The sequence below is a fragment of the Bombus vosnesenskii genome, unplaced genomic scaffold (assembly GCF_011952255.1).
Source record: "Bombus vosnesenskii isolate JDL3184/JDL3185 unplaced genomic scaffold, Bvos_JDL3184-5_v1.1 scf7180000013266, whole genome shotgun sequence".
Classification (NCBI taxonomy): domain Eukaryota; kingdom Metazoa; phylum Arthropoda; class Insecta; order Hymenoptera; family Apidae; genus Bombus; species Bombus vosnesenskii.
The window spans coordinates 6,344,731-6,371,236 of NW_022882926.1; the positions used below are offsets into that span (position 1 = coordinate 6,344,731).

Consider the following 26,506-nt stretch of genomic DNA (forward strand, 5'->3'; position numbering starts at 1 on the left):
AATTGAGGTCGAAGCCCAAAGGATTCGCTGCTCGTTTCTCCTGCGGATAATCGGTTTATCTAGTCGCACTTAATCTCTCCGCTCTTGAAGTAAGAGAATAATCCAAAAGAAACGTAGCTTTCACATCGATCTCGCGTCGAACATCGCCGAATTTACGCGCCTATCGCACGAACATGTTTCTTCAACGATCGAGTCGTCGATTATTCCCTGCCATAATCACCTGGTGAGGCAGTGCAAAACATCGGTTGCGTGATTCTGATCGATTGTCCCAATTTTCGCAACGAATCCCCTTTCTTCCGCGTGAGAAGTCGAAGGAAGAGGGAAACCGTTCGATCGATCATTTCTAAGGAAACACGAGGTGATGATTTTGCAAAAACCGAAACTACGATCCATCAGATTTTGTTCTTTGCAACGATCGGTGATTTCCAGGCTCAACAAGAATTTTCAACCGACCCTTTGGTTACTTTGTCCTCGATACTTCTTCTTCTGTTTCAGGAATAGAGACGATAATAGAATAATACTAATTATATTACGTCACATACATCGATACTTACGTTTAATAAACTAAAGTTTGAGAAGGAATTTTATATATCTTTCCTTGGGTGCAGCAATACATGGAAATATGTTACTATAACATTTAACTTTTACAAAATGTTACGCTGTATCCGCGCACTTTATTTAACGACGTTATCCAAGCCGTTCACGCTGCTGAGAATCTTTTGGTCCAGGAAATTTTTATCTCGTTTTAATCAATTAAGAACATGCGTTAAGGCGACTAACGACCAACATGCTATTCAACGCGTTAATGGGTTAAATTTCCTACGTAAATGGAACATATGTAAAACACGCGAATAATGTAAATACATGAACATCCGCAGCCAGTTCGCAACACTTTCGAATCTCGACCGTCAATCATGAATCAGCCTGTCATCGATCTTTCCAAACGAAACCTCTCGCCAGTGATACGTGCCACTGAGACTGAAAAAATGTCTTGATTCAGTGAAATCAACGTTCGTACACGCACGTAGACGGATCTGACATTTTTTACGGCGCGATAATCGTCGATCGCCGGTCACGAATTGGCTCCTCGGCTTTCCTCCTTTCCCTGTTCCCAGTTGCCAGTCGCTTCGAGTCAAGTTCAACCTCGCGAGGATTCGACGTCGCGAAAAATGCCGCGTGAAACGGCCAACCGATCCGTGTCGTCCCGTTTCGACACGGAAACGCGCACTTTCGACATCTCGAATCGATGTCTCGTTGGAATCGCGATCGCGTTGCCTGCGCACGGAAACGAAACGGCAAAGATGAAGAGGAGCGATCGCGGATTGGCGGAAGGGGAAATGGAGTTTCGTAAAGGTGGCTCAGTTTTAAAATAGAGGAAACGCGTGTTGCGATAGATGTTATCGTGTGGTTGGGATTATGCCAAGGGGAAGTGCGTATTTTCGTGATTATGCGAGTTTTTATTGTGAGATTCGGTGGACGTTGTGTAATATTTGCCGATGAATATTCCGTTTTCTTTCCACGCAGGACATTGCGTTGGAGCGATGTAAAGATATTGGCAACTTTTAAATCGTTTGTTCGATCGATGGCTTTGCAATCATCTTATGGATTCGTTAAGAATTATCTCTGCCGTGTTCGTCGCGTACAAACTTGAAAATCGAAAAAAGGATCGAGATTGTGTAGACGTGTGTATAATGAGATCGAAAGTAAAATTATTTTGTAATCGATACAGTACGAATTGTATAAAATTCAAAAAAGCATTATAAATTTTCTATTTCATGGTCAGGAGATAAGAAAATAATTATATCGTTTCACCGTCGCAAAGAGAAAATAGAACATTTTACAATTACAGGATAAAAATGTAATTATGTAACGTCGTAATAAACAGAATATTTTGTATTTATTTTTTTTTTTTTTAGATAAGATATCTTCGAAATTAGAAGGACGTAATGGAAAGTATACAAAAGAAAGTGCTCGTTATACTTCGTACTGAAACTTCTAGATACTTATAGTATATATCTCGATAATTCGATGTTTAATTAACAAATTGCTTGATATTTGTGAAGTTTGTCAGTGAGTACAAGATGCTTAGTAAGCATGGAAATCGTAATGCGTTTGTTTTTTTATGGTTAATTAATCGTGCACTTTGTGAAGCCCCGTGCCGGTAACCCACTTTTGAGGCCAATAAACGATTTCTTTGGTCCACTTAGAAGGCAAGCGCGCACACTTGTGAAAGAAGAGCACCGATGAAATGGGCCTTCGATAGTAAAACGGGCAGTGACGTTCGTACGAGTCCGGATTTCGTTTGACGCGATTTAATTAGGTTAAGTATAGCTAGAGCTACTACAGTTACTAATTCGTAATTTTTCATAGAAATATTGTAGATTTACAACGATGCATTTCTGCAAATTTAATCGATCTTTCGTCAAATATGTAAATAAACGCTCGTTCGTTTTTTACGTTTTCTTCTTCTTTTTTTTTATTCTGGTTTCTTCGATTTTGATACAACTTTTATCTATCTTATATCTACTTTAGTCATCGCTAGGTTTAGTGTTAAAACAGTGTGATTTGATTTGCAATCGGATTAAAATATTAATTATTGCAATTCCGATGAATTACAAAAATAAGGATTGAGATATTTAGTTGAAAATAAGAAATTTAAATGATTTCTTTGGTAAATCTTTTTATACGGTATGTCGTATCATTGTCCGTTTACTTACCTTGTTCTGGTGGATCTGCGGAGATTAAGGAGATTTGAACGCGCGCACAAGCGCGACATCAACGAACAACGCTTATACTGCAACTTTTGCAATCAATGCATTTTAATAGATCTCGATCTGCTTGTTCGCGTTCTATAATAATCGGATTTCTTACGTCCTTTCTTTTTTTTTTTTTGTTTTATTTTTGTTTGTTTTGTTATGTTTCCTCCTCGTGACCATCGATAAGAGTGCCGCGCTACAATGATCGGTGTATGCGATAACAGGAATTAGAATAATCTCGTCGTAATAATATTAGTAATCATAATAACCGTGACAATAATTCATAATGACGGTAATAATGGCGAGAATAATCATAATAATTAATAATTCGAGTCGTTGACTGTAAAATTGGCTCGATTGTATTGCTCCCCGAATTTCGAAGGCGTTTCGGGATACTAATTAGTATCCCGAATCTATTTAATCTGCAAATATATTATAATTAGCATTAAGCTTCTCTAATCTCTCTCATTCTCATGCTCTTTTACTTTCTTCCTTTCTTTCTCTCACACACACTCTCTTTTTCTCTTTCGTTCGATCGTCGACAACAGATACGTTCACGCTTTTTTCATAACGGTTACGCCATCTCTTTTTGTTCTTGTCTTCTGTTATTTCTCTTTTCTATTCTTTTTTTTTTTTTTTTTTACAATCGATGCCTCGCCATCGTGGCATGACGTCGTTTTGCAACGTGCCAACAGAACGAACGATCACGAATGCTTGGTGCAACGGTTATCCTTGCGAATTACCTTTGATTTCGATCCGTGTCGATAAGAAAAGCGATTGCGATTATGAGCCTAGGCGCGTATACCGACACTGATTGGCCAGAAGTCTAGAATCGTCGATTGTTACGCGAAATTCGAGAGTCTTCAATTTAGTCGCGAACTACGAATCGACAGAAACTCGATAGAAATGTAGAGTAGTTGATAGTTTCTATTTCGTCAATTAAAAAATTTCTAACTTGAAATTCCCAGGATGTCGAACTTTAGAATCTTAGAACGTTGGGATCTTTTTATTTTTCAAATCACTCAAATTATGTAATCATCGCTCCTCTTTTAAACTTTCCACTCGTGAAATCCTGAAATGAAATTTTCAATCTTCTCGACTAGTGGATTCGGAAGTTCTCAGATTTCTATATCTTCAAGCTTCGAGGTTCTCGATTTTAGCGCACATAATATCGCTTTTGGTAACTCTGTAATATGCAGATTATTATGAGAATGTATCAGTCACGAAGAACGATTACCATAACACCGCCAAACAAAGCGAAGAAAATAATCTTGAGAAACCGGATGGGATGTTCAATAAATTACAATCCATTTACGTAAAACTTCTTAACCGACAGTGTCGGAATATACGCATTCACGTACACATGTATGCATATATAAATAGGTATTCGTCATTTACGAGCAACAATTCGCGCAGCGTACGATCCAACGTTCCCACGAGTTTTTACTATTTCATTGACTACCTTACTAGAACGTGGCCTCGATATCTCAATTCGATGTAGTGTATCGAAATCAAAAGCAACGAACACAGCTAGCTTTTACAGTGCATACGCTGACGGTTATATATCTACAGGGTGGTCCGTTTCAAATGGATTCCGCGCACCTCAAAAGATGAAGTCGAGCGCACGGTACAATTGAACATCGAGATAATTTATTAAACTATTGGAAGAAAATTTGGACGAGTATTTAATTACGCTTTTATTAGAAATTATAGTGAAGTTTTTCAAAGTTTTAGAATCTTAGAATAGTAAGAAAAACGTAGTATGTAAAAGATTTGAAATGTAAATTTCTTAAATAAAGGAAGAACTGAACTGAATATTTACTTTCTTAGGTATTTTTGTACTTCGTTAAATTAAATCTCGTCGAATTTATCTTCATTATCGGTTGAACTTATTAAAAAACCTATTAAATTAAAGATTTAGTTTCTCTATTTTACTGAATATTCCATCGCTTGGACCCTCTTGCGCAACAATTTAACGATAGATCGCTTGCTATAGATCATATTCTACCCTTCTACAGTTTCATAATTTGACGTCATTTAGGATAATCAAATAATTTGTAATTTACAAAATTTCGCTAACAATGCTAATCCAATTCCCTAAGAGCGTGTCCAATTATGTTCAATTTCTCTTGTCGTTCGTTCATCGTTCAAAAACGAATCACCCTATCTATACATACACTTTGGCGCAACTAACACTAAAAGTTCGCGTGCTGTACGAGGCAAGTAAAATTCTACGCCACTCGAATCAAACCAGAAGCTGAAATATCGAATTCGATACGAAATCGAATCGTGTCAAGTTCGATATTCGTGACCTGAAATGAAATTCGAGCGGAAATATTCACGCGAAACCGGCAATCGCGAGCAAGTGTCTCGTCATACTTTTTCCTGAACCATCTTTCTCCGTACTCCGACGTAATACTTCGCTGAAATTTTCCAGCTTTCCTTTGCTTGCGCCTTCGAAGATCTACGCTAACGACTAGGATAATAGGATAAATTGAACTATACGCGATCAACAAGCCAGTTTCTCAACAAGTCCATCGTCGTCTCTTTTAAATTCCTTCGCCTTTTTCTTGGAAAAAATTGCCACATCGTAAAAATGCAACGAAGCTCGATCGCGTTCGTTTCATCGAACCTATCGATTTCTCTTTCTCTTTTTCGAGAGTTAAATTAAGGTTCTTTGTTATATCGAACGCCGATCACTCGATGGGAGTTGGAACTTGTTTTTCTCTTTTATTCTGTATTTTTTGATGAATTTTTAGATGTTCATTTTTCGCGTTTTTCTTTTCTTTTACGAGCAGCCCCGAAAGTGTTCGAAACTCGCGTGGTCTGTCGTGCGCGATCGTGCGCTACCCTAAGTCTCTAAGTCGCCTAACTTAAACGTAAGTGATACGAAACGTACAAGCGAGATATCTCTGTTCGTATGAAGACACGGTTGGAATTGCTTGGGAAGAGGGAGAAACTTCCTGAAAACAAATCGATCGATTTTTCTCACTTTTCGCTTTCTCCAATGTAATTTTCCTCCGTTTCTCTCTGGACCTTCTATCTGTTTCGAAAAGACAAATTCTTTCAGTATTGCTATAAATATGAATAATATCGATAAAGAACCTTGAAGAAGAATATTCCTTCCATCTACAAAACTTTCGTTCAATTCTATCAAGTTACTTCATACAGCTTCGTTTACATTCGTCTTAATTTATATATCAAATATTATTGTATTCCCTTCTTCTCGAATTTCCATCTCCATCGAGAATACATCTTCCTTCTGGAACCCTCATCTACGAGGCTGTACGATTATGTCGATTACATCGATCGAAATGAATTCTCCATAAATTATCTTCGCATCCTACTTCTCCGGTAATAAAATCGATTAAAAGTAGAGCGTCGAGAGAAAGGAATTTTGTAGAATTATCTTATCTTATTTTGGAAAATCGATCAAATTATTTCGAATATGATATATTTTTCGCGAGTTTCCACCCCTCTTGCCAAACGTTTCACCGTGATATACGTCCACGTGGCTATTACAATATATAGTATCGCTCTAACTGCATAAATACTCTTCTGTGTCGTTAATTCTAATAAGTGTATATAACGGGTGTCGCGAAATATTCGTGTTAACTACTCGCCGGATGTTCAGCCGCGACAGACGGAATTCTTTTTCGAATCGTCGATAATAATCGCGCAAACGCATCGATATTTGGTAATCGAGTCAGAGCGTGTTCTATAAAATCGCGTGTAAGACGCTCGAAGCGTCTGGGCCTGGATTATCATTTAACTAGACAAGATCCGAAATATTCGAATCGTGTATACAGTTACAACGTACATACGTAACTGCATTTATAGATCGCATTTCCTTTGGTTTCACTTGTTCTTCTAGAATTAGCGTTACTTATACGGTAAACGGTATTTATAGTTACTTTGGTATAGTCAGTTATATCACACTAGAATCCATGGTGTCTGGAGGGGATTGCCGCCCGAACTCTTGCTTTCTGAGTTCCGCCTGCAGAACCCTGGACACATTGTTAAATCATTTCTTTGGTTAACATTTTAGCGATACTTTTTGGATTTTGTTACGTGATACGAATTTTTTCTTGTAAAATAGATGAAATTGGTAATACAGAGTGACCGATTTTAACGTATAAATGTGAATTACTGGTAAAGTACTGGCTGTACCAAAAAAAAAAAAGAAAAAAAATGTTCAGATATAATGTTCGTGTAATTAGATGTAAATTACTTTTCCCGTAAATAGACGCATAGAGATGATACGAAAGTGACATGTGGTTCTCTCAAATGGAATTTAATATAATTTTAATGTACTAATTTTCACATTTTGTATCAACAGTTATTAATTTATTCGTGTCGAAAAACCGTTAGTTAGCAATTTATGAAAAATTTACCTGTCATTGCTTAGCGGACTTGAACCTAGCCAGTTTCAATTGCACCGGGTTGGAAACTTTCACGTGAACTGCGATGTCCTCTACTGGAGCTTCGCGGACGTCTTGGCCACCGACTGCCACCACTCGATCGCCTTTGCAAATCTTCCCGCTTTCCAAAGCGCTACCACCGGGTAACTAAGCGAACAATACAATCACTTGAATTATAATTTCGAACTATAATTTTCCAAAAATAATTAATTAAAGCAATTAAAAAGCAAAATGGGACATTTAATATTATATATATTTTTTTTCACCGACTATAAATAGATAGTATAGCTCCATGAAGGAAAAATGAAGCTTCCACCGAACATGTTTCAATAAATAACAAGAGAAAAAGGTGGATAATCCACAGCATTCTACGATAAATTGGATTAGGATACTCGCATTCTGTTTATTTATCTCGTTGATTTAATTATGTACGATCGTGAAAGTAAAATTACAGTTGACTGACAAATTGTTAATTCCAAAGATGCATAAATGTACCTTATAAGTTGCTCTATTTTTAATTTCGCTTTGTTAACTTCTCTCAGAAACTTCACTTTCAGACAGTGGATCTATAGTTCGCAATTGTGTAATGATTTCGTATAAGCAAGCATACCAAGTCTGATACATATGCTCCTTTTCCACTCTTGTATCCTGTCAAACAGAGACCAGCTCCTTTGCCCGACTTCTTCTGCAATTCAACGTCGATTTCCTCTTCACCTTTCTCGTGTCGATGCACCACCATTATGATCTACGTTCAAAAACGTATAAATGTTTCATTATTGGACACGTTAAAAATTAAACAAGATTAAGCTGAGAAGAAGTCATTGGAAATTCTCAAGTTTATAAGGACGTGTTCTGTACAATGGAAAAAGAAGAACACGTACAGTTCCCGAAGCTTTTAATACGGCAGCATGAGCGTTATCATGTTCCATCTCCTTGAAGCTTTGACTACACATTTCGAGTATCTGATCTCCAGCTTGCAGCCGTCCATCTTTATGGGCTGCTCCGTCTGGAAATACTTCGACGATGAACACTCCTTTCTGAAATAAAATCGAGGAAATAATATTCCGCACAAAACTCTGAACCTCTTTTCGTTCGTAAGTTCAAATAAATTATTTGAGAATTAAATTTTTCTAAATGGTTAAAAGATTAAAATTAGAATAAAGTAAGTTAATGCAACTCCAATTTAAACTATAGGAGTTAATAGTGACCACGTATGATTCAATGGTACCAATTGAGAATCAGAATATTAGTTGAAATATTAGAATTTTTATTTAAAAAAAAAAAGAAAGAAAATGAAGTTTACCAATGGCGTGTCGGAACCACCAGCTATAATGAAGCCGATGCCTTTGTCCTTGTCTTTCTGGAATTCTATCGTCGTATCTCTGCCAGCCACAATCTTGCAATCTTTTGGATCTTGTGGTGCTTCTGGTTCTGGTGGTTTCTCCGGCTCCTTTGGCGCTATAAACATGATCTTAAATTAGCCTTATATTAAATCTATGTTAAACCGATATTTCACATAAATAATTACGTTCAGGTTCAGGAATAATGCCCTTCGCCTTATCTTCTTCTTCCTTCGCGACTTTGCTTTGATTAGGATTGCATACTGTAAGCGTTACAACGCCTTCTGCTTTTTTTAAAAGACTCGTGGCCTGTGAAAAGTGCAAGAAGTGTAATTTGAATGTGAATTGCATTTTTATTCGGGGATTTCAATCCGACATTGTTTAATTAGCATTCGCTGTTAAATCATCGAAGTATATCACAGAATCCCTTCCAATTTTTTAATTTACCATTAACAATCTCGCGTTTATTATTTGCTATAGAATTCTTGAAAATTTAACACTGACGAAATCGTATTTATTCGATCGAACGTGATCAACAATCGCGAGATAAACAAAATGGTAAATTTTATGACAAACACTTAAGCGATTTTAAGGTCTAGTAAACTTTGTACTATACTTTTAACTGCATCTTTCTCTAAACACGTCTGTATATATGTCGCAAGTGAAGAACACTCGTAATACAAAACGAATAATACAAAACGTGTTAATACATCTCCATTGCACGATGCATTAAATAATAATTACCTCGTCGTAAGTAGAGCCCAGCAAACAGTCCATGTTGACAGCGAGGATCATGTCACCCACTTGCAAACCAGCCTGTAACACGCGAAATGTATCACATGAGAATGACACGTGCGAACTTGACAAGTTGTATTCGCATACTAATATATTCAATTGTAATTACAGTAGCGAATATACAATTATTATTCATTCAGTATGTGATACAATGCATGAAACGATCGTTTAAAAATTAACAAAGGAATGCAATTACCTGCTCTGCAGCACTGCCTTCTTGAATGTCTGAGATGAATATACCTTGTCCAACTTCCGCGTGTTTTCCCTCGATGATCATTATACCTAGTCCGTACTGGCCCTAGATATTAGAAAATTTCAATGTATTGATGAAAATGGTATCTTTGGTGCGGTGGTAATTTTTGGGATTTGGTTGAACTTGCCTTCTTCACTGGTATGTTACGAACTCCTTTGTATTGGCTGAACATGTCGGACTGCAAGGGGAAAATAATACATCTATCGTTTGGATGAAATAATTTTTGTTAAATGAAACTGTGATTAACAAATTTTAACGGACAACGCATATTTTTGTAGCTTCTTAACGTAAATTTTCTGAGTTTGACTAAATAGACTCGAAACGTTTGTTACGTAGATAATAATCGAGTAAATTTCTTGAAAAATGTTGGAATCTAACATTCCTATAAGTTTGAGGAAAAGTTTTGTAACTTTGGTGTTCCTCAAATTTCTCGAGAAATTTTGTAATTTAATATTTCTATAATGATGTTTCCCCTTAAGGAAATTCCTGTATTCTACATATAATTCTGCAATATTTAAATGAATTCGTGCGTAAATTTAAAATGAAATTTAAATTAAAAACACAAGACAGTGAGGAGAATGTTATAAAAATACAAAATAAAATTTTCGTGAACACGTTTAAAGCTAAATTTTTCAAATCGAACTTACATCTTCCAATGTTGGAGGGAATTGAACGATCGGTTTAACGGCGAGATCATCAAGCGCGGCGCTCCTCCTATGCATCAAATTACTCGGTTAATTTTGTTATAAACGAATCATAGTCGGATAATAATAAATTCATTGACTCATGTATCGATTTATAAATTTATAATTTTTGGCTGAGATCGTCTTTGCTATAGACAAACCTGTTTTTGCTTTAAAAAAAAGAGAGAAGAACATATATCGTTACAAAGAATTAATATTACAATTTCAATGGCAATTCACATTCTTCTTTCGCCCTACAAATTTTTTTGAATAATTTTCCTGATTAATCTCAACGGAAAATTTTCTGTTTTTCTAGTTTTTAGTTAGAAATGTTTTATTTACAAAATAACTGAAATCACACGCATGACAAAAACACAGAAATACGAAGAAAATCTGTATGTACCTGAAAACGACGATTTTGAAATACGTGCCAGCCATTCCTTTAATCATGGCAGACGCATTCAAGTGACATCGTCCTTGCAGAACTCGGCCATTTACCTACGTAGAAACATAATTCAAGAGTAACAAAATGGAAAATATTATTAAAAATGTTTACTCCATCAAATAAGAATAACCAGGTGGCATGAATCATAATGGAATTCGCGATATGATCCCGAGTAAGGTGATTCACCCGGAAAATGTAGGTTTCGAGGCTTCGTCTCTGAGATAATCGAGTTTGAACGTTTGCCAAGTACACATACGTTCGACTAAAAATTCATCAACTTGTCTTGCTGCGATTTATCACTGCCCAGCGCGATTCCGTTTGTATACGTTGACGATGACGGCCGAAAATTCCTCAAAGCAACACTTGTTGAACCATTAACAGCTGATGCCAGCTGATCTCGGCCCAATTGCCAAATTTCATTCATAGCTTACTGGTAATGTTCTTTTTTCTTTCGGAAAATTTGCAAAATGTTTTTTTCGAATGACCGATATTTAGCTGTTGAAAAATTGCAAGCGGTATCATACGATAAAATTGATAGTATTTTCGTTCATGAATTAAACCACTTGTTAAGCTTTCAGAAGATTAGAAATATATTACAAACGTTGACTATAATTGTATTGTTTTAATTTTGTTAGAATATTCTTTTGTACAATTATGAGCATATTTTATAATTACGCTTCAACTTTTATAAAAAATCTTATTTTACTTTATAAACTGAACTAGTTCTTAAATTTGTAGAAAATTTGAAAAAATATTCGACATATTGATTGGAATTTTATTATTCTAATTTTATCAGAATATCTTGTATATAATCATGGAAATATTTTATTAATTTATTAATAAATCCTTCATGAATCTTAATGTTAAATATGTATTTAGTATATATAAATATGTATTAACAGCGAAGGTAAGAAGTTTATGACCGAGGATACGATGAAGAAAAAAAGTAAAGCAACGTACCTCGAGTATTTCGTCGCCAACCAAAATCTCTCCAGTCTTGTGAGCTGCTCCCTTTGGATTAAGGCCACAAACGAACACTGCCATCCGATTTCGATCTCTGTGTCCCGCCAGGGAGATACCCAAACCACGTCTGTCTTTCTCTATCTTTACTAGCAACACCTTGTGCCCCAGTGAATGATATTTTTTCTGAACTTTCACTGTAACGCAAATAATGATATTGCTGATTCCTGTGATACTGACAAAGGGAAGAGGGAGGAAAAATACAGAGAACGAGAAAGAAGATAAGGGAGACGAAGGAAGAGAAAAAAGAAAAGTTTAAGAAGAGGGGAGATAGAAAATAAAGAAGAAAGAAAAATTTGATGCATAAATTTAAAAAAAGTTAATTTACATAAATTACGTACTATTCGTGTAACCGAACTCATCTTCAGTCTCTGGATCCGCTTCGATTTCTGCTTTGGTACGTTTTACGTTTCCGGCACTTTTTCTCGAAATCTACGGCAATTATTTGAATATTTGACTCTCCAAAGCTTCTTAAATATCTAAAAATTTGCGAGATACTCAAAGTTCACCGACCTCCATGCCACCTTTCGTGTAAACGTTACCCTCCAGCTCACGTATGTCCTCTTCAGAGCTCTCGTCGGACGAATACTTCCGTTTCGGAGGCTCTTCCGGTTTCGATGCATTATCCTCTTTCTCTTCGCTCACCTCTCGCAATATTCCTGGATTGGAAGGCGGTGATGGCGCCTTCTTGCGAATAGACTTTTTCATGGAGGATCTGAAAGTTTAATTAAACAATTGCTTTGATTAATTTTTAATCGATCCTGGCATTTTCGTTCGAGAAAGGATATCGAGCAGGAAGAAGAACATTTTTAATCGTCACGAGTCTTGCTATAGTTCTTTAAACATATTTTACGTTAAAATGAAGTCCTTAAAAAATTTATTGGAAATTTTAGTTCAAAAGAATTACTTGCAAAATTGGACGAAAGTATTGTCACGTCCCGCGATCCGCACGATTCGTAGCGCGAAAGTAGAATTAATAATTTCCTTCAAATCAAGGTAATTTAAAACGTTTATTTGAAACCGCATTTACAGTGAAAATATATATATTTGAAGTGAAAAGCGGTTAAAGCCGCTAAAAGCTATATCTTGCGAAAACTTATCTAACTACGTCTTCAAATCTACCTAATTATGCTTTTATAACGATATTAAGACAATTTAAATTGTAAACAAAGTCGGCAGTTAAACAGACGTTGGGAACCTTCCCAAACATTTTCAAAAGAAATAAAAAGGCAGTTTTTCATCTCCAACAGATATAAATAAGTGTAGCGACTCAAAGAAGTAAGTAAGAATAATAATTATTATCGTTCGTCTATCGAGTATAATTAATTACCACTCGTCTATCGAATACTATTAATTAATTACCGTTCGTCAACCGAATAATTACCATTCGAAGAGTTAATTATCATTTTGTCAACCGAAGAATTTTATATCCGTCATTCTGTCAACTGTCATAAGTCAATTGTCAATATCGAAATCGAGTAAGATTTGAATGAATCATTACATATTGTTAATTTACTTTCAAACGACTATAATCCTCTCCCGTGCCAATATTCCCACACATAGCAGGTCAGCCGAAAGTGGAGCTTATTGTCAGTTGCATTAAACGTCAGTTAACGCTACCTTCTTGTCGGCAACTAAATAGAACGTAACGTAACATAAAATAGAACGTAAAATTTGCAAAGAATCTATCAGACATTTTGAGTCAAATTTTCGGCTTCAAATTGTAAGAAATGACTACGTTAGAAAGAAGTTTGTAAAAGAAACTCTTGAATTACCTTCGCGAACTGGATCCCGCGCCATCTGAAACTCTTGTACTTTGTCGCCTAAAGTCTGATCTTGAGCTACTTTGCTTCTCTCCGTCTTCGAATCCTGCCTGTAAAACGAAGAAGAAAGAAAAATGCAAAGAGACGCACAAGAATATTCCTTCTTCTCGCACCTCCTTCCACTATCATCAGAAATAGAACGAAAATGAAATTACAATTTTAAACAGCGTGTACAAAGTCTTCATCTACGAAACGGAAGAGTAGACGATATTTCCTTCCATAGATCCAACGAAACTGAAATCGTGAAATTTTAGAAAAATGACAAAGCGTTAGAGGAAATCGCGAAACGGTAATTCATTCCAGACAACAGAGCAACTCCGCGAAATAAAGAGCAATTTGCACCAAAATAACTTTCTATCGCGCGTGCCTAAAGCCGCGGAAAAATTTCGAAAACTATAATCGCCGGCAGGGCGGAGCTTTCGAATATTCACGAACAATTTTCAGGGTCTCGATCAACGTTCTTCAAACAAACCACAATGCACGCTTAATAAACCTCGGAGAAAACGCGTCTGCCGATCGTTTGGAACTCACCACGCTGCAAACAACCCGTGTATCAGGAACTATTATAGAACAAGCTTTGAATTCACTATCAATTACAGTTCGGTCAATTACAAACACCGATCAATCGAATCACGAACGAGAATACGTAACGGGCGGTTATATTAATTCCAAGAAACGATCAAACAACGTGCGAGAACGATGGAGAGAGAGAGATTGTCTAAAATTGGTAGCTCGGGTAGGCGCGCGCGCGCGCGCTCTCTATCGTAACATTTCGAACGGGACGCATCGCGAAATAGACTGACGACGGGATCCTCCCGTTTTCACGCGCTCCCTCGTCGCCCCAAGTTATAACACAATCGATTCCGTTGACCGAATTAATTTACATTGGACAGGATCGAACGTGGCCCCTTGTTCCCGCGCTTTTTTATTCCCAGTGTCTCGATCACAATCAACCAGCCTTTTTCTCCGTGTTTTCATTAACCATTTCGCTTTTGATGGAAACTGCAATCTATAGTCGCAAACATGTTTCCATGTAAAATGGCACTACGATGTGTCTTTTTTTTTTTTTTTTTTTTTTTTTTAGAAATTTGTTTCTATTCAGGTACAGCGAGTCGGAGATGTATTCGAGTAGTTTTCATAATAAACTTTTTGACGAACTTCATTTGCTAGCTACAAGCAGCTCACAATCGCAAACACTGTATAGCTAAAAGTGTTTCGCATATGCGAAACGTTACTATAGAGTTTTCTTGGTGAATTTGCTTCTACGCAGTGATTGAGAGAAGTATTCGAATGATTATTACTGTAAACTCTGTGGTATACTTAATTTGCAATTTGCGTTACGAAAGATCGATAAGATGAAAGGTATTTTGATTTTATTGAAATGCTTTTTATGCGATTGAAAATAATTAATTCTGAGTTGAAATACATTTTTGAATTACTGTAAGTCTCAACTTAGGATTTATAATCTTAGAATTATCGATTTTCATAAATCGACCACCTAACCGCTGTGGTGGCATTCTGTTTACGGACAACTGCTACGCTGATGTTATGCAGATTTACTTCTGCGTTGAAAGAACCATTGTAGTGATATTACACAGACTGGTTTCTGTGTATAAATAGTCGGCCTCCAATAAACTATTTACAATAAATTTGTTCATACAAATAGCCATTATGCTAACTTTCTGTATCTGATCTTCAGTAGAAATACTGAAACTTGGCTTCCTCTATAAACGTCATTTACATCTAGAAACAAGCTTCCACAAACTTAGGATACTTCGCTGTATAGAATCCTCCTCATCCTGCTATCATATACAAATTATTTTTATACTTGAAAATTTATGTTATTTTCTTCTAATTGTATAATTTCACAGTCGATATATGAGATTCTTGGAAAACAATCTGAACAACGTCGCTGTTCATAGATTTCTCAATTTCTTTGCTTCGCTACTTAATTGTCCAGTATTTGAAAAAAAAATCGATTTATTTCTATAAAATTTATTTTTCACAAGAAAATAGCATAAACGATCGCAAATTGCGAGATGAATTTTGAAAAATGATATTTGTAGTCGTCATTTCTCTTTGCATTTTAATTTACAAGGCAGTAGGTTCATTGACTAAATAGCTACAAATCATTTGCTACAGATGTATAACAACGATGTTCCCTTGTCTGTCAATCTTTGCTTAAACTCAATGGTTTAAAGTAATTTGAATAAGAAACGAATAAGTTGCGCAATACTATAAGGTAAATACCTTATGCACGTAGGAATTTAAATTCTAAGCAGACACAATTGCACACTTGCGACGTGCTTTCCACTGAAATGGCAATATAGTGGTGGTTAGCTATGCGGTCGTGGCAGGGTTAATACGTGACGATTGTCACGATCGGAAGATCCATTAGCTAATTATTAGGGTCGATCTAATTAGATCGAATTGGTTTGAGAATGGGTCTCTTTGGTTGAATATCCTCTCGAATAGATTAATTGCCTACCCAACAACAAAGGAACACTTGAAAATTCCAAACAGTTTCAGATATTGGATTCAACTGAATGGGCGGCATTACCACAAATCTCTTTCATTGCCCCGCTGATATTCTAAGGAGATCAATTTTCCTTCGAAAACTAAATAATATCGGAGAATGCTAAATCACCTCAACTACTGGAGATAAAAAAATTAAAACGATGTACGAGGACGAAATATATTAAACGTAGCGAAATATATTTTAGTATAAAATTCCCACTGACTTGAAACGAACTCTTGAAACATTCTCTTCAACATCCACCGACGTTGCTATATAAACAGCAATTCGGTGCACTGCTGCAAATTTTCGTATAATTTCTTTTTTTTTATTTTCTAGAAGACGAGCAATTTAAATTTGTTTGCTTCTTAACAATAAACCTATGAAATATTACTCTTTTTGTTTATAATTTAATTCAAGGCCAAAAAATACTAATCTTTCGATTGTTCGATGCTGGAAACATGGCCGCTTCGTATTTTCCTCTCGCTTCTTTCTGTTACTGTATATTCTATTTTGTTGCGTGACTGATTGCATTTAACGACAGAGAAAGCCGAATTTCTCGATCGAACAAACAACTTCAAACAAGCACAGTGAAACGTCGAATCTAGTTCAGGTTGCGAGACGTCAGAAATAGTAAAGCGTGTGACCGTGTCAATTGGCGCGCGTGCACAAAACGAGACTGAATGAAAACGACCCACCTGTGTCACTTCCGGCGTGCTGGACCTGACTGGCGAGACTGGCGAAGCCTTTTGACGAAAGGATGCCGTGGGTGTTCCGGGCAATCGACTCCTCGTGTTCTGCTTCCTTCCCTCCGCTTCTTCGTCGTGCTCGTTGTTCTACAAATTTCACAGAAGAGAAAAACCAAAGCATGAAATATCAGGAAGAAGTAGATAAAGAAACGTTATTTGTAACAGTGCAACGACGTTCAGACGTGGCAGGACTCGCTGATACGCGATGGTACGGATTGATAGTACAAATTGAAGAGGAAGGAGAAAAAGAGGCGGAGTTGCGAGAAAAGGAAGAGAAAGAAGAAAATCGAGGCTTTTGATTCATGGTTCTGTTAATTCGCCATTATTCATACACATTGTCTCAGTGTGTCTCGACAAGACCGATTCTTCCAACGAAACCTCGATGGAACTCCATTTATCGAAAAGAATTTCTCTTCTTCTGAAGAAATAGAGAAGAAATAGGTTTGATTGGTATCTGATTGAACGAGCTTCTGCTGGTTGTTACAGCGCTGTGAGAGGCAAAAGTGTTCGAATACTTGACATGGTAAATTTTTATCGGCTTGTTACACGCGTTGTTGAAACTTTTGAAAGTTTTGTTAACGCCAGGGAAACACGATTACGTCGGTTATGCTAGTGGCGGGAATTAGCAGAGTTCTATCGTATGTACCGTTTGTTCCCAGTGGAGTCCGATACATAGAGTTCTACTATAGTCGCAAAGCTAAAGGCGGAAAGGAATGCATACCAAAAGGATGCGGTTTACGCTTGAAAGCCTCGATTTGAATAATCCTGTGACACCAAGCCGTATAAAAGCCTGAGATCTTTGAAGAGAAAGGACAACAATAGGAGGAGGAAGAAAGGGGACGAGTAGAAACAGAAGAAAAGGAAGCGGAATAAACAGAAGGGAACAAGGGAAGCGGAGCAATTGAAATAGAAAAGGGGGAGAGAAAAGAATAGCAGCGACGGCAGCGGAAAAAGAAGAGAAGAAAAATAAAACAATATGAAGAACAAAAAGAAATAGGAATAGAGAAGGAATAATTGATGTAAGAAGAAGAAACAAGGAAAGAAGGATAAGAAATGGAATGAAATGAGATGGAAGAGAAAAATAAAGAGGCGAAAGAAAACAGAGCGGTGGAAACAGAAGAGAAACGAGTAAAGGGGGGACAGAAATGATGAAAGAAGAGAAATAAACAAAAGAATAATAAAATAGTAAAAGATACAAGGAAATAAGGAACGAGAAAATGTGAAAGAATAAATAACGTAAGAAATAAAAATGGAAGAAGAAAAAGAGGAACAGGAAGTGTAGAAGAAGAAGAAGAAGAAGAAGAAGAAGAAGAAGAAGTAAAAGAAAGGAAGGATGGAAGTTGCCAGGTGCTATTTCGGTTGGCGCAGTACGATGCTTCCGGACTGAATTACTCGTGGCAACCGGTGAAATATTCGGCGTGACGGTTTCTTGAATTGTTGCCAGAGGAGAAACGCAGTGATTTAAAGATGTACAAGCGTGTTCAATCGCGATCATCGATAACAGCGAGCCCCATACGTTACACCGCTACCTCGGAATGTGATTAATGCGTGTTATTAGATTTTGGCCTCGCACGAGACTTGCAGCACATTCCACTGACTGGGCTCAAGGATCCGCGAAATAACAATTAACCGACTGATCTACATATGGGTTCGTGAGTTCGTTTGTTTCGTTGTAAATCAATACGGATATCACACTGTCGTTACGTTAACAATTAAATGGAAACATCGAGTAAGTGTCTGTAGCACATTTTCGTCGAAGTTGATTTAACGATGTGTAAGATCAATGCTTCTACGGTCTTCGTCGATAGTTGACGCGCAGGTTGCAGGTAGTTCGTTAGAAGGCGATGTAATGTCGAACGCGAGAAGCGCGTTAAGTGTTCTACACTTATGGAACAGTGAAATTTCAAAATCGATTGTTTCCAAAATGTGCCAAATGTATTATAAATGTTCGAGGTTTCCATTCGCTTGTGGATTTTAGTGTGTGTTACGTTCTTTGTTACGTTAAGTGGATTCAACGGTTTACACAATATGTAATACGCCTTGGATGATCTACTTATGTGAATAGAGACGTAAGTAATAGACTTTAATCCATAATTGATATCATCGAACCGTAGGTGATCACAGTAGTTTCAATTAGAGTTGCAGTCAAATATTATTCAATTTTTATCGTATTAAAAATACTGTTATAATGATACTTGTTATGTAAAAACCAGGATAGAAATTAAGATACAAACTATTGTAATATTATATGTAATATTTAATTCAAAGTCTTGTGTGCCACCCTATAATTCAATGATACCAATGGAGGTTTCATCTACGGTTAATCGTGGATTTTAGTGTGTTACGTTTAGTGTTGCATTGAAAGAGCATTCGATGATTTACAAAGCAATATTTTGTGGATAGTTCACCTATGGGTTTGTGGGAATTATTTAAAATTGTTTACCCCAAGTTAATTATTTTCAACAATTTTTAAATCTTTTCGTCTTTCTGTCTGAAACCGGAGAAATAACTGCATGCAAAAAAAAAAATATATATTTTTGTTCACTTCAGAGAAATATTACAGTTGAATCGATTACGTTGCATTATTATCATGATAATATTATATAAAATTAATAATGTATTCTTTCGTTCGTTATTGACGGTAATATGGGTGGTTTGACGAATTAAGATCGTTATTGGACGCACTTTTACCGTGATTGGGAAATATGTTTGGTGATCATGTTCTATTTTTAAAGGAACTGATCGATAGCATTTACATTTCGAAGCTCTTGTTTGATGGGACAACCTGAGTTTACGAACGATCAGGTAGATAAAACAATCGACTTTCACCTACGCTAGATTTAAAGCAAATGTATCCTGAACAAAATATCAGAATTTTATAATTCTTTGAATTAATCGCTGTCATTGTCAAATAAAAAAAATAAATGTAACAAATAAAGAAGAAACATAAAATCTATGGAAGAAAATAATTTTTTCATATGTGTCTTGACTTAAAAGTCTCAAATGATTTTTGAGAAAATCCTGCACTTTTAAAGAACAATAATTATCCAAAATTTAAATTAATCATCAAAAATCAACAATAAAATTGGTATTTAGTTTTTATCGGAAATAACAAGTACTGTTAAACCAACTTAGAATACACCGTATGAAGCCAACACATTTATATTTACTGCAACGACTGCATCAATATTTTTAATAATTACAGTGCACATTCTTCTAAACTATTCTCACTCGAAATTACAAGTTTAAGTAACTTTAGCAACTCCACACTTTTATCAAATGAAATAATAATTTTTAAAGACTCTTATAATTCCCCCAAAATATCCAAATACTCGTAAACACAACATATGTATCTATATACAACTATGCAATAGAAAATGAATACTCACACAGACGCAGAAATTCCCAAAGGAAGAGAAAAAGAGAAAAGAAACGAAAGAAAGAAGCATATTATCAATCTTAAAAATCGCGAATATAAAATGCCCCGAAATAAGAAGGAATCAAAATATCAAATTATCAAAACTCACAGATTACAAATTCCAAGCTGGAGAAACATACAAAAAAAAAAAAAAGATCAAAACCAGGAACCATGTCACCGATACCAAAAGTCACAAAAATATAAAACAACCTCAAACGAGAAGAGGAGAAGGAGAAAAGCAGCAAAATTGGAGGATTACACCATCGAACCAAAAAATCACATAGAAACATAGAAAAATCTCGAACGAAGAAAGAAAAGGAAGAAAGAACAAGATCCAAGGATTATGTCACCGACCTCAAACGTCGTAAATATAAAAATATTCAAAGGAAAGTGAACAAAAAAGAACCCAAGCCCGAAGACCGTATCACCAACCGTATCCCAACAGTCACAAATACAAGAAATTCCAAACGAAACGAAAGTACGACGGACAAAAAGAAGGAAAACCAGGAACCATATCACCGTTGCCAAATTACGTTCGACGCGGTCCAACTCTGATCCGTGAAATCTATCCTCAAAGGGACTACTATCCTCAACAACGAATAGCAGGCGTCACATGTGCGTGTATTCGTTGGAACGTACACCGAACGAGACGCGTTTGCGTCCGAAGAGGCGGTGCATCGCGACGCTGTTCCGTCGGAGGCAACGTCTACCAGCCGGTTTCGTGCATGAAACTGCCGGGTCGTCGATATATCGCTACCGAGAGAGAGATGGTTCGACGTGATCAGAGGGGGGTTACTGCCGCAGCTGGAAGGGGTGCCAATGGTCCATGGTGTGTCGATGATGGACGGTTCGTTGCAACCACGTAATCCACACTTTCTCACACGGATCGTCCCTGACTCATTGCCAATCACCCCTCCCATCGTGTACACTATCTGCCTTCTCTTTCTAACCTTTGTTTCGCGTGTTCCCCCTCTTTATTAGTCCCTGGGGTTGTTTCGCGTTAGTTTTGCCCTTCCTGAATTGTTTTATGCCGTGTCAGGATTCATGTTTTTTAAAGGATCCGCTTGGAATGTGAAATGCTCTGGCGGGATCCACGCTTTCTGCCATTCGTTTTGTTTTTCTTTCCTTTTATTTTGTTGTTTCTGCTGTTTGCAGAGCTTCGGCGAACTTTTACAAGTTGAACGTTGGAATTACAGAAACGTCGGCTGCGTTTTTCGAGAGAGGGCTTCCGGATTTTTTTCTTTCGGAGGTGGAAACTTTGTTTCTTTTGGAGTTTTCGTGGCCTGGAAATGCGTGTGGCAAGGTGTTTCGAATTTCCAAGACAAGCGTTAAGTACCGTCGTTGACGTTGTTAACGATATTCGATAATAAAATCTACGATTTTGAAAGGAGAGAAATTCTCGTTATAAAGATACGAAAGTAAAAAAATCTTCGAATGTTCGATTCTCATTTTTAACCAGATTTTCCGCTGGTTTCCTCACAAAGGAAGATAAAACAACAGAGCTGCATGCACGAGTTCTCCGCATCTCTGTCAATTCGCACAAACAAAATTTCGAATAGAAATAATCAAAAGCAAATCTTTCAAACTTCAAATGCCCTAGTCAAAGAAATGGAAATGAAAAATTACTCGAACGTTTGATCGTTATTCCTAACCAGATTTTCTGCTCATTACCTCACACAGGGAAATAGAAGAACAGACAGATTCGTGCAATTTGCACGCAATCTTTCGAGCGAGAACATTCTCCGTGCAAACTTGTCAAAACAAAAGCGTTTCCTTCGATCCCCTGTTCCTGGTACCAGCCTATCTTCGACACCGTTCGCTCTGATTTGCATGATTCTCGTTCTGTTCCCGCCTTTCGCACCATTTCACCCCCCTGTCACCCCCTCGTCAGATGGTTTATTGGAAAGTTCGACCTCGATGCACCGTACATCTACAAGGGATTCTCTATAATGGCTCTGCCTACACTACTCTATTCCTCTTTCGATTTTTTTTTTTTTTTATCTCCGATGCACCCTCTATCCATCTCGTTCTTTCGCCGTATCTGCCTGTTCCGTGTTTCTCTATCTCTAGCTTGATCGGTTCAATGTCGTTTAGTCGCTTTAATTTCATACAGGCTCGAAGTGAATTTCTGTGAACCAAGTGGATCGAAGTTGAAACATATGACGACGATGTGTGTAGGTATGCAGATGTGGGGAATGTTCTTTGGAAGAGTGAAATGGAAAATTGTTTGCGAAGTATGGGAATTTGGGTTTCCGAGTTTTATTGTTTCGCGAGTTGCATTTCGTTGGGGATTTGATCGTTTGATTTATCGAAGTATTTTAGAACATTCGCAATTTTGTAATTTAACATTCTGGGGCAATCTGTGATATTTTTCTAAATAAGCTATGAAATAAAAGAATTTTTCAAATATATTTTATTCTAAATTGGATAGTGGAAACATGTAGCATTATTGAAATATATTTTATAGTTTGAGTCTTCTGTGAGAGAGATTAGACTAGTTTGTCATTACAGTAATCTATTGCTCGAGTATCCTGTAATTATAGTACTTCATTACTCAAATATTCAGTGATATCAAAGTTACGTATTTAGAGTATTCTGTATTTTCGTACAACGTAGATATTTTGTAATTTAGATATGGCACAGTTTAAACTTTCAATCGTTTAAATATTTTATATCTGGAATATTCTATAGTTTTGTAATTTAAATATTCTCTAATTTAAATACTGCTCAATTTAAATGTCCCATAATTTCAATATTTTATACCTCGAATACTCGGTTAATTTTGTGATTTAAATATCCTGCGGTTTCAACATCCTGCAAACAATTTCAATCTTTAGAAATAAATTTCAGATAATTTAAAATATTTGGAAATAAATGTTTCAGTAATTAAATAATTGGAAATAGATATTTTAATAAGTAATTTTAGTTTAATCAAAAGATTTCGCGGCCAATATAATTCGTAATTCAAATATTCTACACTTTTAATGTTTCACGATTTTCAATATTTATTTTAATTATTTTGTATTTCGTATCTTCGTAATTCATCAAAATTGTTAATTACATCCACAAAGAAGGCTATAATCAAATTTGATTTTATTTCCAGCGAAATTTATTTTCCAAATAATATTTAGTCGTTAGACAATTCTATATACCGATCGTTGGATCGATTTGAATTAGGCTTCCAAGTTTCCAAGGTCGCCAGAGGATAATAGATTACTGCAGAAGGTATGAAGGGACGAGAGACAGAGATTCAAGGACGATATGTTCCAGTTTATCTGACATTTCGAAATGTCTGCCTTCTGGGGTTGCCATTCGATGCAAATATCACTATCGAGATTTACTATTTAGCATGATTCCAAAGTGACAGAGCGAGATAATAATTGAGTTAATGAAATGTTTATTTCCGATAATTACTATAATTTTAACTCTTATCTCTCCAATATCGTAACAGAAAGTATTTCTTTTTTCTCGTCTAACTACTTTAATTATTTAGGTATTAGTATTTGTTATGATTATATAGATTAGATTATTATACCTCTGCTATTCTATCGACACAGTATTTATTTTTCATTTTTAACTTATTTCGATTGCTTCGATGTATAGTATTAACAAAATCTAAAGAAATTTTAGAAATATTTTATTTCTAAAATATCAACATTTTTCAAACTTTTTAATGTTTCCCGTTTGTTCAATTTAGCTATAACAAAAGAGTGGACAATGCGAATACTTCAAAGAGAAAAGAAACGTATAAACAAACAATCAAACGATCGGAGTTAATCGAGTTGTTTGAAGGATTGGTGATTTCTTTTTCTCTTTTGTATGTCATTTACAGTTTGATTAGCTCGATGAAAAATTCTATGGTGCCTGTGATCGCCCATCAAACCCGCAGGTCGAAATAAATCGCGTAGATGAAATGTCAGAGACAACAGCGATCTCATTTTCATAAGTCACAGAGTTTGAAAATATTCATTTAATCGCTGTGTTTTATTTTTTAATTATCCGAGTCATTGACGAATCATTCTTCTCTTTTTTTTTTTAATATATTCCAAGATTTTCTAAAAATATATTTGTCGTTCAAAATATCCTGAAATATGTGCTAGCTGTTTTAAATTTATATTTATAAAAACAATTCTTAAAATGTTATAAATTATCTTAATGATGTATTGCTATTAAGGAAGAGCATATAAAAAATCTGATTCCTTTTTTAAATTTAACTCCTTTTTCAATTCGTTGATGATTGTCTGTTTGAATTTTAATTTCGGCTGAAATTTATTTTATGTGCAATCAATACATGCAATTTGCAACGTGCAATCTGTAAATTGCCATTAGCTCGTTTTGTGGCAACTACAACAATTTTCATTTAATAACTTTGTATTGTCACTACACTTTGCGCCGTTATATTTCTCATCATAAACCAAACGTGACAGTTTAAAAAACAATTTTTCCCACGTTCAAATAATAATATTTCAAATAAAAATATATTGCCATTTAAGAAGTCATCGGGAAAAGATTATGGAAAATTGTCGCCGTACATATTTTTCCTACATATCGTACGATGTTTGTTCCAACTGTTTTTCTCTCTTTTCGAAACAACAGGAATTAACAGCGAATTGTTCATTTCACGTACATACATATTTCGACCTGTGTGTCGAAGCAATCCGGCAGATTACAAGCGAAAACATGGCGCAAAATTGATTGCAAATCGTTGTACCTAGCTACAATTTTGTTTGAAATATTGTTAAAACAAATTTCGCAATTTCATCGCGCGAAAAATTTTGAATTTCTAACTAGCATCGAGAGAGCGAGCGGAATCTGATTTTAAACACGAAATTTCATTGCAAATATGTATAGCTTTCTAGTATGCGTGTTTCAGAAATGTTGCTTCATCAGACTTCTGTCTACGATATCGACACACCGAACACACTGCGGATTTTATTTCTCGTATTCAGGTATTTAAATTCAATTCCAAATATTGAAATTCAAATATTGGAATCAACAATTTCAAATCTAAATATTTAAATCTGTATGTCTGAACGTAAAGCTTTAGACGCAAAAGCTTTAATATTAATAAATTCAAAGATGCGAATTCAAATACTCAAAGTCGACATTCAAATGCCAACTATTCGAGTTGGAAATTAAATAATTAAAATTATTCGTGCCCGGTGTTCAAACCTAAAAATACTCAAATTCGAACATTTGTACTTAAATAGTCGAGATTCGAATACGCGTAAATTTATGCGTGACGAGGAATTATTGAAAAAGCTAATTTCGCGTATTTTCTCGCTGCAAGCGACATTCAATTCTGTCTGCGTCTCATACGTTTCTGCAAATGAGAAACGGAGAAAGCCATTAAGCGCCGAGAACAAAGTTCCGTTTTAAATCGAGCACGCGGCCACAATTCCTACATTTGCATACACGTGTCGGCTACCTGGAGGCGTTGACCAAATTTACAACGAGCGTGCAATAACATCGTGGATGCAATTTATTCTTCTACGAGTTTTCTCGCTCGCAAGCGCCATCGAACTTCAATGGCACTCGAAACGTGACAAGCAAACGAGCTACTTTCGCGTTTAAAACACGTAACAAGCGTGCTATGGTGGAAACAATGAAATAAAAGATGCGTTAAAAAGCAGCGGTGCACAGAAAATCTGTCGATAAACGAGGCGATGACGAATAAAATGTTAGAATCGAAGGATTGGTCGAGTGCTAGAAAAATTGATCGACTATTACGAATTCTGTCTGTTTTCGAAAAATCGGTTCATCTAAAATGAAGAACGTTCTTTTTGAATATAATCTAAAATATATTATAAGATATAATAGCCATTTCAAAGGTGATTTTATCGGAGAAATTTGTAAAAACAACGAGGAACAAGCAAGTAGAGAATATTAAAAAATGTACAAAAATGAAATATACGTATCGATATTCCACGTGTACTGTATCGAACATTGATTACTTCATAATAAAAGAGAAAATGATATATTGCTAGTGTGTGGTTATCTATGCAGTTGTTCGATTCTGAAAACTATGAAGAAGAAAGAAATAAAGAATTAATTTACATCGTTTGTTTATGCATATCAAGCGTAATTACGAAATACATCGTACAAGGTATTCCGCTTAAATTTTTCAGTTGAAATATTTCTGTCGTATTCTTCATATTTCATGAAGGAACTCTACGAAAGAAAACAATTTTCGATATAGTATATCTACGACTACAGCCGAGACAGAACTGCCATAGCGATAAAGAATAATGTAACTACATTGTAAAATTAAATTAAAAAGTTCACATT

At 35.9% G+C, this 26,506-nt stretch overlaps 1 protein-coding gene across 1 annotated transcript in view; it reads right to left on the minus strand.

Moving 5' to 3' along the window:
* Positions 1 to 2,789: 2,789 nt before the first annotated feature.
* The window catches only part of LOC117230307, a 165,614-nt gene continuing 141,897 nt past the window's right edge, over positions 2,790 to 26,506 (minus strand). The window contains exons 23-38 of the mRNA XM_033487606.1: positions 16,750 to 16,887; positions 13,489 to 13,586; positions 12,227 to 12,428; positions 12,055 to 12,145; positions 11,654 to 11,850; positions 10,652 to 10,746; positions 10,213 to 10,279; positions 9,693 to 9,743; positions 9,509 to 9,610; positions 9,262 to 9,333; positions 8,706 to 8,826; positions 8,481 to 8,635; positions 8,059 to 8,214; positions 7,788 to 7,922; positions 7,151 to 7,324; positions 2,790 to 6,763 (exon numbers count right to left, since the gene is read on the minus strand). Coding sequence (XP_033343497.1) covers positions 7,154 to 7,324; positions 7,788 to 7,922; positions 8,059 to 8,214; positions 8,481 to 8,635; positions 8,706 to 8,826; positions 9,262 to 9,333; positions 9,509 to 9,610; positions 9,693 to 9,743; positions 10,213 to 10,279; positions 10,652 to 10,746; positions 11,654 to 11,850; positions 12,055 to 12,145; positions 12,227 to 12,428; positions 13,489 to 13,586; positions 16,750 to 16,887 — 1,851 coding nt within the window. The 3' untranslated portion in view covers positions 2,790 to 6,763; positions 7,151 to 7,153. The remainder of the gene's footprint in view (positions 6,764 to 7,150; positions 7,325 to 7,787; positions 7,923 to 8,058; positions 8,215 to 8,480; positions 8,636 to 8,705; positions 8,827 to 9,261; positions 9,334 to 9,508; positions 9,611 to 9,692; positions 9,744 to 10,212; positions 10,280 to 10,651; positions 10,747 to 11,653; positions 11,851 to 12,054; positions 12,146 to 12,226; positions 12,429 to 13,488; positions 13,587 to 16,749; positions 16,888 to 26,506) is intronic.